The sequence below is a fragment of the Leptinotarsa decemlineata genome, unplaced genomic scaffold, assembly GCF_025532065.1.
Source record: "Leptinotarsa decemlineata unplaced genomic scaffold, Ldec_3_MD MMD2_tig00002974_RagTag_RagTag, whole genome shotgun sequence".
Classification (NCBI taxonomy): Eukaryota; Metazoa; Arthropoda; class Insecta; order Coleoptera; family Chrysomelidae; genus Leptinotarsa; species Leptinotarsa decemlineata.
This window is the reverse complement of record NW_027412578.1, coordinates 4694206-4706216: the sequence shown is the minus strand read 5'-3', so window position 1 is coordinate 4706216 and position 12011 is coordinate 4694206. Positions and strand designations below refer to the sequence as shown.

The 12011-nt window shown below is 39.2% G+C and overlaps 1 protein-coding gene across 1 annotated transcript in view; it reads left to right on the top strand.

Annotated features, from left to right (window-relative positions):
• LOC111505365 (membrane alanyl aminopeptidase) overlaps window positions 1–12011 on the top strand; it is a 43085-nt gene that overhangs the window by 25284 nt on the left and 5790 nt on the right. The window contains 8 exon segments of the mRNA XM_074177309.1: window positions 1591–1765; window positions 3634–3817; window positions 8770–8836; window positions 8838–9030; window positions 9511–9695; window positions 10921–11091; window positions 11238–11384; window positions 11863–11941. Coding sequence (XP_074033410.1) covers window positions 1591–1765; window positions 3634–3817; window positions 8770–8836; window positions 8838–9030; window positions 9511–9695; window positions 10921–11091; window positions 11238–11384; window positions 11863–11941 — 1201 coding nt within the window.

Sequence of the window (12011 nt, the reverse complement as noted above, 5' to 3'; positions counted from 1 at the left end):
TTGATTCGTGCTTTCAACATAGTCCTTATCTATTATACGCCGATGATTTGAAAATGTATTCTCCGATAGAGCAGAAATTACAAGTATTTCTCCAACAAGACATCGATCGTTTGTTTATCTGATTACTGTCATTCCAATAAGTTACATCTCGATCGTAATCAATGCTCTTCTATAACATTTTCTCAAAAAAAGCGGAAGCTTCATTACATTTACGAGATAGACGGTACACCTCTGAAAAAAGTTCAACCAATAAGGAGTCTAGACATTATTCTTGATAAAAAATTGTCTTTTGAAAACCATATTGAGTATGTAATTGAAAAAGTACTGAGAAATCTTGGCTTCTTAGTCAGAAACTGTAAAGACTTAAAAAAAACCCGAAACATGTATACTCTTACATAATTCCATTGTTCGAAGCCTCCTTGAGTATGCAACAATAGTGTGAAATCCTTTTTATCAAAAATATATAAATAGAATAGAACAGGTTCAAAAGAGATTCATACGCTTCCTAAACTTCAAATTCAGATTAAATCAAAGTTTTCCTCCATATACTTCTAGCCTAAAAATATATAAAATTGACGAACTAGAAACCAGACAGAAAATTGCCTACGTCATTTTTCTTAGTAAATTGTTGAACAATAAAATCGATTCAGAATATTGTTTGGCAAAGATATCGTTCAAGGCAAATGTTTATTCCATGCGCAATGGTGATTTATTCAAGTTGTCTCCAGCAAGTAGGTAGTAATTATTTCTTAAACGCTCCAATAATATCACGGATTCAACCTACAATTTCACTTTTTCCTCTGTTGACCTATTTCACTTACCTCTTTCAAGTAGTGTATAGTATGTTTCACTATACACAGGGTAACATATACATATATACAGGGTAACTGTAATTTTATTTATAAATAATTATCTTTAGTATGATCTAGCTCAACTCCCTGATTGCAATGACGAATTTTGTAATTTCCGTGCGACTCTATAATTGGAACTTTTGTTCTGTTGAGTTGCCAAAGCTGTAAATGAATAAATAAATATAAAAACGTTTCATCTGCAACTGCGGAAGGCATCTTCAGTAGCGTAGTCGAAATACTCTTCCTGACGTATGAGTTGATACGCCACTGAAGATAACTGCCGCAGATGCAGTTCAAACGTTTGGAAATTGTAACCATAAAAGACCACGGCAAATCTCGGAAACCGGACAAAATATTGACGCCAGCCGTGAAAGCCTACATTCCGATAAAATAAATTATTTATATTGGTACGTTTTTCCCCGTGGATTGACCATTAAATGACTACACTGATTAATCAAACTTAACTTTATTTCATTTTAAGTACAACAAATACTTCAACTAAAACTTCAATTATTATTTGTATGTCTATCGCTTTACCAAATCATTTCACGTACCGCACTGTAACGCCCACTTGCCTGTGTCAATATGCTTCTCGAATAGTGGGGAATATCGTACATTCGCGCTCTCTTAGCTATGTCACGTTTGGCTTATGGTTACCAGTGGCGGCCGGCGTTGTTTTCTTTCGGGCATGATTTACAACAATATTTACCGATTATGTAATATTTTTGTATACTTTCAGTGCTCTTGGTAATGTAATAACTGAGCAATTATGGACACATCTTCAAGCAAACATGACTAATTTTAATGCTTTACCGACCACTTTGAATGTTATAATGAAAGACTGGATACAACAACCTGGGTTTCCTCTAATTACAGCAACTCTCCAAAACCAGAGTGTGCTGGTGTTAACTCAAGTAAGCATGGTTTTAAATTCCGTTTTTTTTTTCAAAATATTCTATGAAAAACACTGTCACATCAATAAACTTCAAAATTGCAAATTGTTTCTTCGCAATGTGTTCTCAATTCCCGAATTCAGAACAATATTAACTAAATTGATAGGGTTAGGGTAGAAAGGGGCAATGGGGGTCACTTGAACAGTAATTGAAATAAATAAATGAAATAAAACTAAATTTTTATTGCAACCGCCTCATAACAAATCTACTTAATTGGCTATCATTTGAGATCAGTAACCATTAGTTTAATAATGTAATATAGAAGTAATTTCCATTGCATTGAGGTAAGGGTAACAATGAGGATCATACAAAAATCTAGCACAAATCGCATACATAACCCTTGGTAGACTCTCACCCCGTACAATCTGCGTGAGCCCATAAACCACATGAGGTACACCTGTACCAAACATCATTATCAAACATAATCTTTGTCATCGTTTTGGCATAAATCATCAGTAGCCACGTCTGAAACAGATGTATCATGTGATTCATGGAGAACCTTCCTCTTTACTCTTTCGGTTCGGTTTTCCTTTTCCCTTATTCTTGGCTGGGCAGACGGTTTTACTTTTCTTGTTTTTTTTTCTGTCAAGTTTTCTTTCATTGGCGTGGATGTTAAAATTTTGGCATGCTGCTTTTGGTGACTTCGTCTAGTATTGTGGGTATTGCTTTTCTCTGGCAACTTCCTTAATTTCGACACGATATCAAAACTAGAGACTGCTGGAGCAACTTTGTTTTGATGTGCCAAGGACTGGCGAATATACTGGACCAGGTGCTAGTGACACACTTTCCACTTATGGGCCAAAGGCTAAACAATCAACGGCGCTAGAAGTTCTTGGTGGCGTCGGTGGTAGCAGTGAATTAACTTGCATTGATGTGCCAGGTACTGAAGAGCTTTCTAGGCCTGGCGCTGGGCTATTAATTGCAACTGACTCATCAAAGTTTTGAATGACAGCAGTTTCTGATCAGAGCAATTCAGCTGGTAGCAAATCTTCATCACAAAATACGTCTGGATTCATTGGATGAATACCTGTAGGTCTAAATCCCGACTCTCCTTAACTAATAGACGCAACGTTATTAAATGCCTTGCCCAATAAGGATGCCACTTCGTAAGGTGTGATCTTTTCTGCGAGTTGACTTCTCATGTATAAGTGGTACTCCTTTTTATATGCACCTTCAAGTGGTCCAAAAAACGAAACGCCGAAACCTTAGTGGCTTTTTGTATAGAAAAACCATCTTCTTCAATAAGTTTCAACGCTTTATTCAAAGTGTCACCAGTAAACTTTTGTGGTAGTTCTATCTCGTACTTTCGGCATCTAAAATCAGAATAACAAAATTATAGTATGCCTTTACATTGCGGGAAATCGTGATCACTAGCGGGCAATGGTGGTCACCCGATCCTCATTACCCACAAGTATTTTATGAAGAAAAAAGAAACAAAAAATATACAAGCAATACTCGGAATTTGAGTATGAAATCGTTACACTGAATGTACGAGTAACATGCTAGTAGATCAATAAAGAAATCTGTTTAAAATCTGTTTTTCCGTTAACCAGCTGTCGCACCCCTACGAACGACAACCCTCAGAAGTCTAAAACTTGTGTGCGAGCTAAGGATTAACGAGGTCTTACCTTTTAACGTGTGATTCCTAACACGGGTTGGATTTTTTTTTAGGTGGGATGTAAAGCTGCAAACTATCCCTACTAGACGAAATCTCACTGTACTACAGTATAGTGAGAAGTGTCACTATACTTCTGTGTTCAATTCAGGAAATGTATAAAAAATTTACAATGAAAATGTATCAGTTATTAACAGTCATTTCTCAATTCTAGTCCACATTCTCAATTTCTGACAACAGTACTTCACAGTGGTTCATTCCAATCAGTTACACCAAATCGTCGGATTTAACGAAATTCAATTCTACGTCGCCAAAAGTTTGGTTAACTCCAAATGGGACGGCAAACATAACGCTGATGCAAGGAGATTCTTGGATAATATTGAACAATCAAGTGACTGGTAAGTAAAAGTTTTTCGATCCAAACAGTTCTCAGTTCATGTGAATCGTGTCATAAAACTCCCTTTTTCGAATGTCCTTATCAGATAAAGTTATTATTTTATTTTCAATTCTGACTATTAGTCCAGTTACGCAAGTATTCGGAATAATCTATGGAGTTTTGTCCCAACATCAAACCGTTATTTTTAACACCTCGACACGTGTTTCAATCACCAAGTAATCATCTTCAAAAGGAAGATTAAAACTGTTTTAATCTCGTCCGCACAATCAAAAACTCGCTGATTCCTTGACTGAATGGACTGAATGCCGCCGATGAGATTCTTTCTCTGTCTTTCACCTTCATTCTTCCGACAGCCATCTTAATTTCCTAACAGGTTGAAGCCTGACTCCCTTACACTTACAACTGGTGTTTGTCAGAAGGACAAACGGATCATAACTGATCATGGGATGGCGGCATAAATGTCCTCAGATATCAGTACCGCCCTTCACGGTGAAACCCCTGCCTGGCTGGGGTGAGTGGATGAGGAAATGTTTCATCCATTAACTGGGGACAAGAGGGCCTCATTCGACAAGAGTGTCGAGGCCTTCTTTATCGGGAGGGGTCGTCTACACCATAATCTATAGGTTCCCTAACTGACGGAGTTTCGTGAGTTTCCGCACAATCAAAAATTCGATGATTCCTTGACTGAATGGACTGCTTGATGTTGTAGATCGTAGGTTCACGATCTTCGCCTTCACGGTTATGATGTGCGGGTTTCAGGTGAGCCTACGGTTTATAAGAAGACCGAGGTACTTCACCCGCGCTTGCCAGTCGATGTCTCTTCCAGAGATCCTCACTTTTCTGGCCGGAGAAGACATCGTTCTTCCCATGGTTATCGCCTGAGTTTTGTCAGGGTTCACTCGCATCTTCCATTCGAAGTACCAGCGCTCGAGGTCGTCCAATGCACGTTGCATGTAGACGATCCCGAGCTCTCGACCCATGGAGGAGAGCTGTGTCGTCGGCGTAAAGAGATATCTTCACACGCTCAGACCTCGGAAGGTCACTGGTGCAAAGAGAGTACAGCGTGGGAGAGAGCAAGGCCCGCTGTGGCACTCCGGCGAGGATCTCTCTGTTGTCAGACTGAAATTTTATGTCTTTCAGGAAAGACCCAATCCATCGGATCAGGTCCAGAGGCAGGTCGAAGGCGACTAGTTAGGTAGAACATTTCGGTCCTCAACTTCTTCGTTGAGTATTTGCGGAACGACTCTTTCAGCCAGCTTAGCCGCCAGCGAGAGCAGACTGATCGGGAAATAATTCTGCGGGAACAGTAGGTTCTGACCCTGTTTTGAGATCATGACAAGGATCGCAAGCTTCCACCTTCTGGGAATGTATCTGCGGGCCAACGAACTGTTGATAATCTGTAATAGATTTTCAACGCCCTTTTCAGGAAGCCTCATCAAACACTTATTTGTTATTGAATCGACCCTCGGAACTTTCTTGGCCTTTGCGGCCCTGATATAACCCTTCAGCTCTTCCACAGAAGCTGGGTGGATATATATCTTCTTCCTTGACGAAGATGCCATCTCTGAAATCGACAGGAAACTTAATCCTCGAATATCAAAGATAAACGAGGCTCCCCAAGGCAGTCTGTTGCAAAGCCAAGCTTTGGCATCGATCTCCAACGAGATTCGTCCTGCTTTCACTGCAGCGCAACTAGTTGGAAAACAGAGATCAAACACGACGCATTTGTGATCCAACACCAGACAGCGCTGTTTCGATCGGCTAAAGGTTTCATCAGTGGTGCTAGGCTGAACCACAAATGCAACCGTCCTTAAAAGACAATTCTAAGCACGGGCCATGATATTTCAGCCTTGCACCACTGATGAGACCTATGGCAGATCGAAACAGCGCTGTCTGGTGTTGAATACTAAATGCGTTATATTTGGACTCTGGTTTACAAATGGTTGCCTTGCAGTGAAAGCTACAGTGAAAGACAGAGGACGAATTTCGTCGAAATTCTAAATTTGAAGTCATAATTTTGGGATTAAAGTCGAAATTTCGAGTTTCATAGTCGTAATTTACAAAAAAGAACAAGTGATAAAAATATATGGCCTTCTGTGCTTCAGTAAGTTCTAGATTCTACAAACATAGCCATATTTACTGGGGCGTGATGTCATTCGCTCTGATTGGCGATCCAGCGTACATGGACGATTGCAATATTTTATACCTTTATTTCATAGAAAATTGTAACAATTTGAATATTTTTAATAAAACTGGTTCATTCGCCGAATTTTCAATACTGTGACGTTTTTCCCCGTGGGTTCACCAATAATTGACTGCATTAAATAATCAAACCCAACTTTATTTCACTTTGAATACAACAAACACTTCAATTAAAAATTTAACTATTATTTGAATGTCTATTGCTTTACTAAATCACTTCGCGTACCGCACTGTAGCTTCCACTTGACTGTGTCGATATGCTCGAAGCTAGCCTTTAAATATCGTAAAAGAATGTCGTAGAAATTTCGCCGAAGTTCTGTCGAAGTCGATAGCATTATTCGCGCTGCTTCTTGAGTGGCGGGGAATCATCGTACATTCGCGCGCTCTTAGCTACGCCACCATTGGTTTATGGCTACCAGTGGCGGCCGGCATTATTTTCTTTCGGGCATGATTTTACTTCCCTGAGGTTATTTGCCCCGAACAAAATTCCAAGAGGGGACATCACGACCCATGTAAGGACTCAGCCTCTCTATGTGGACGACTTTATGCTTGCTTCTGGGTGATAATTGAATTCTGTACACCAGATCGTTTATCTTTTCAGTTACCAAGTAAGGTCCTTGTCATGGTCTCTGCAACTTGGGACACAAACCTTTCCGACGTTGGGGTTGGTAGAGCCACACTGCATCGCCCTCCTTGAAGCTCTCTGGCAGCGACTTTTTGTCAAATTTTATCTTCATCCTGTCGCTGAAAAGCTGTAATTTGCAAAGCAAATTCGTGTACAATTTCCAGTGTCTTCCTCAGGTTATTCACATACTCTGAAAGAGGTACCTCTTGAGATTCATCGAAAGGACTGCCACACAATACATCTATCGGAAGCTTCAGTTCCCTACCAGTTTACAATATGGATGGTGTATTACCTGTCGCGTCATGTTGGGAGCTCTTGTATGCCAACAGAAAAAGAGAAACCAATTTATCCCAGTCTCTTTGATTTTCGGAGACAAACATCGAGAGGTAGTTATTGATGGTGCGATTATGCCTCTCGACCACTCCATCGGATTGTGGATGGATAACAGTTGTTCTTATCTTCTTCATTCCCAACAGAGTCATCATTTTCTTCCATAAATCCGATTCGAAGTTGCGGCCCTGATCCGAGTGTAGTTCTTGGGGTACTCTGTGTTTGGCAATTACGTTCTGCAACAGGGCTTCTGCCACTGTTTCAGCCTCTTGGTTGGGTAAGGCTACTACTTCAAGCCATTTGGAGACGTATTCCATCACAATCATAAGGTACTTGTTACCGGATGTGGTCATAGGCAGTGGTCTCAAAATGTCGACTGCGATTCTTTCGAAAGAGCTTCCACTGAGGTACTGCTTCAACTTTCCTCTTTGCCTTGTCTTCGGACCCTTTCTCGAAGAGCACAGGTCACAGCGCTTACACCACTCTTCCACGTCTCGGCGGCAATTGATCCAATAGTACCTCTTACGCACCCTCGCTAGAGTTCTTTTTACTCCGAAATGCCCTCCAGTGCGACGATCGTGAAGCTGTTCGTGGATACTCAGGATACGCTTCTTAGGAAGGATAATCTGGAATTTATGGGTTCTTCCAACCAAGCTTTCCCATTTACGAGTGAGTAGGTCATCTCGAATGCTCATGGAGTCCCATTGGAGCCAGTAACCCTTTTCCTTCTGGTCGTGCTTGGAAACCTCTTGCCATTCCGGTCTCGCTCCTTTGGCAATCCATTCTCATACAGTTTTCAAGACAAGATCCTCCTTCAGCGCTACGATGATATCTTGCCTCGTCAGAAAGGTAGTGTCACCCTTAGAGGCTGTTAAAGACCGTACCACACCATGGTCAGGCAATTCCTCAAATTGGCTGTCCATATCCCTGGACAAGGGACCCTTTCAGGTTGCTACCCTCCAGGTCAGAGGGAACCCAAAGCGGCGGGAGGTAGGGGAGCTTATCTCCTATCAAAGCTGTCCATAAAGGAGTCTCTGCCCGCTACCTTATCACGTCTGGTGATAAATTCTCCTTCTGATAGTTTCTGGATGCAAATTTTGCCAACGCCAGGGATACCCAGCTAGCTAGGGATTCCTCTCTATTTCTTTCCGGTTTTTCCAAAATACCTAGTAGTAATTCACGTTCTTCGTTTCGACATAATCGTTCTTCCTCTCTTCTGCGTTCTTCATTCTCCGCCAGGCTCGCTTGTAAAGCCTCAAACATTTTCTCAAGCTTTTCCATTCCGTCGTAATCGACACTCCTTGTTTTCACCATAAAACAATAAAATTCCAGTCAATAATTCCACTTCCGACACCAAATGATTGACTACACTGAATATTCAAACTTAACTTTATTTCACTTTAAATACAACAAACACTTCAACTAAATATGTAACTATTATTTGAACGTCTATCGCCTTACTAGATCACTTCGCGTGATCTAGGAAGCAATAGCTTCCACTTGACTGTGTTGATATGCTCGCAGCTAGTGTTTAAATATCGTAAACGAATGCCGTAGAAATTTCTGTCGAAGTCGGTAGCATTATTTTCGCTGCTTCTCGAGTGGCGGGGAATCATCGTACATTCGCGCGATCACCATTGGTTTATGGTTACCAGTGGCGGCCGACGTTATTTTCTTTCGGGCACCATTTACAACAATACTTTATTATACTTCTTGTCCCACCTAATAATGATATATTTTCACTTGAAGTGATAATAGTAACATAGTTTCTTATATTGTTTTTTTTTTATTTCCAGGATACTTCAGAGTAAATTATGACAATGAGTTGTGGAGCAGAATAGGAACCGCTCTCAAATCAGAAAATACACAGAGCTCAAATAGTCGACGATCTCTTCAACTTAGCAAGAATCCAAAAGACAAACTACTCACAAGTATTCGACTTAATAGAATTCTTGGCAAATGACACATCCTATTTCAGCTGGAAGGTTGCATTCGATGGATTTAACTTCTTGTTAGAACGAGTTGGAAGCGACTCTGTATTAGGTCAACAGATATCGGTAAGATTTGGGAAACCGAAGAATACTTCCATATATCGAAACATGCCATATAATATACAGTAAACTACTTGTATGGCTCATTATTTTCACTCAAATTCCAATAAAACGTTTTACACTTTCACAATATGACACCATATATTTGTGAACCATTATTTCTCTAATGAATTTCTTCAAAAAAACTGCATAATTAGTCAACTTCAATTTTATTCAACATCCAATAATGAATGCACCAAAAAACAAGCTGAACAATACCAAAAAGGAAAGACAGACGACAAGAAAAATATCTTCAACTTGTCGATAATCCTTGGTACCTTTTGAGTCAATACCTGAATATTTTATGCCCAAAATTCATAAAGTTCAATAACTGTTCATTTCATTGTATTTTGAGTCAGATTCAAGTTTCAGTTTTGTCATAGGTTATAAGTAATTCAATTTCGGTTTCCGATTTTCTATCAAGCAAAATTGTACATATTTTTTCAGAAACACCTTTTAAGATTGATGACAAATCTCTATGATTCTACCTCATTTGATAGACTGAACGACGCCTATCACATTGACATTCTGAAACAGGGTTTAACACTATCTTGGGCTTGCTCTCTAGGAAACAGTCAGTGCATTGAGGCATCTCGCAATAGATATTCATCGTACAAAATGAATGGAACAAGGTGAGTCTAATGAGGATGGGGTAAACATTTTGTTAACAAATCCGCAATCATGTCGCCGGTTGAGATATGCTGCAAGGACAATTTGTTCTGAAGTGCTTCATGTATGAAATGGTGCCTTACGTCAATGTGTTTCTAGTATGATACACTTGATTTTCTGCTAGAATAAAACAGGCCCTTATATTTCAGTGGATTTAAAGCGTCGCTTTTTTGCTTCTAAGCTTCTCAGGATATTACACATTCATTCAGCAGAAACACGTATCGAATGTCAACAATCAACGATAGGATTCGGTCAATTTCTAGACACTCTCAACCTCATCAGCCACTATATATCAAGCACCTATTTCCTTTTCTACTGCAAAATTTATAAACAAATGAAAGGCTCCCCCATGGGTTTCCATGTTTCCACTCTCTCCTGTCCTTTCAAACCTTTACACGGAAGAGTTTGAAACCAGAGCCACTGTCATGTCTGACCACAAACCAACGTGTTGGCTCCGATACGTAAAATTGCGTCATTGCTATATGGCCTCATAGATTTGAAAGTCTTCATACATTCCTACACCACATCTACTCCTAACATTCCGACCTAAAATTCGCAATGGAAGTTCTGGACTTTCTCATAACAAAATCCGATGATTTCTTCTAAAAGACTCTTTACGGAAAACCAACTCATACCAATCGCTACGTCAATGCTAAGTCCCATCATCATTTTGTCCAGTTTAATACCGTTTTGAATTCCCTTAGGTATACGTAAGTCTAGACTCACTGACAGCCACAATAGATCCAAAGAACTAGAGGAACTCAAATCTGCTCTTCGACAAAACGCCTATACCAAATACAAAGATCCGTCCATCTTCGCAAACCCGCATCACATCCCAAACAGCCTGATGAACAGACGGACCACCCAAGAGCTTTTCTTCCTCATATTCATAGAGTTACCGACAAAGTGAACCGAATTCTGAAGAAGCACGATATAAGAACAGTATTCGCAGCCAACAATCAAAATTTTCACCTTTCTACGAACCATTCCCACTGAGGCACAGGGCATCAGCCAGACCAACAGAAGAGTCTTGGGAGTGGGAGATTGAGACCCCGACGTCAAGTTACAAAAAGTTTAAACGTGTCACTACCTGGGGAGTTGGTGTGTGCGTGTTCTATGTAGTATAAAGAGTACTCCAACTTTCAAGCTTCATCAGAAGGTTACGACTTTAAAATGTTTTTTTTTCAGGCCCGACAAGAATTTGAGAAATATAGTGTATTGCAATGGGTTGAGGGATGATACGAGCAGCAGCAATTGGGACTTTTTATGGAATAAATATTTGAACACAACTATAGCTACTGAGAAAATTACCATACTTTCTTCTTTGGGATGTACCAAAAATGTAACTTTGTTGGAAGGGTGAGTTGGAGAATTGTTTTCTTCAAGTTAGAAAATGTAATGTTAGCCTATCCCAAAATATTATTACCTCAACAGTTATCTCCTGCGTTTATTATTATTATTATTCGTTACAGTAAAGATATATTTGAAACCAGTCTTTTTTATAGGTACCTCGATAAAACATTGAGAAGTGATTCTGGAATTCGTCCAAAGGACCGCTTTGAAGTTTTTTCTTCTGTCTTGAATGGAAACACGATAGGAATTGATATAACACTCAACTTTTTGGTCACAAATCCTCTACAAGTTGTTCAAAAGTAAGTTAACTTTCTTACGAATATGTTATTATCCCAACGTGTAAAATGTAATACTTTGAGCTATATTGTATTCATACATTTTCCTACTAACGCAGAGCTTAAGATTATCACTCTGTTATATCAAATCAAGTCTAATCGAAAATGTGAAAGTCAACTGTGAAATGATAATTGTTTCTTTAAATAGTTACAGATTTACCAGTATGTTTTACAGTTTCTCAGATAACAGTTAATATTTTGAAAATCACATTTTACTAATGTTAAGTTAGGGTGTTTTGTTGAAAATTTCCTTTTTCTTTACGTTAATTCAAATTCAACGGCAGTAACATTTTATAGCCACATGAACAAAACGTTTTAAGTTTTATTTCGGTGACAGATATGCACATCACCTAACTTGACATCGAAAACGAATTTTAAATTATTTTATCCACACAGAGAAAATATAAAATCCTGAGAATTTACAATGAATTTTCTGTTTTAGATATCCAAACTTCAACTCCATATCCAGAATTATAAGTGATATTGCTAACAAAATTACCACGCAAAACCAAGTGGATCAGGTAAGTAAAACAAGCTGATGTCTCAAATTATTTACAATCGAAAACGATATATATATATATATATATATAT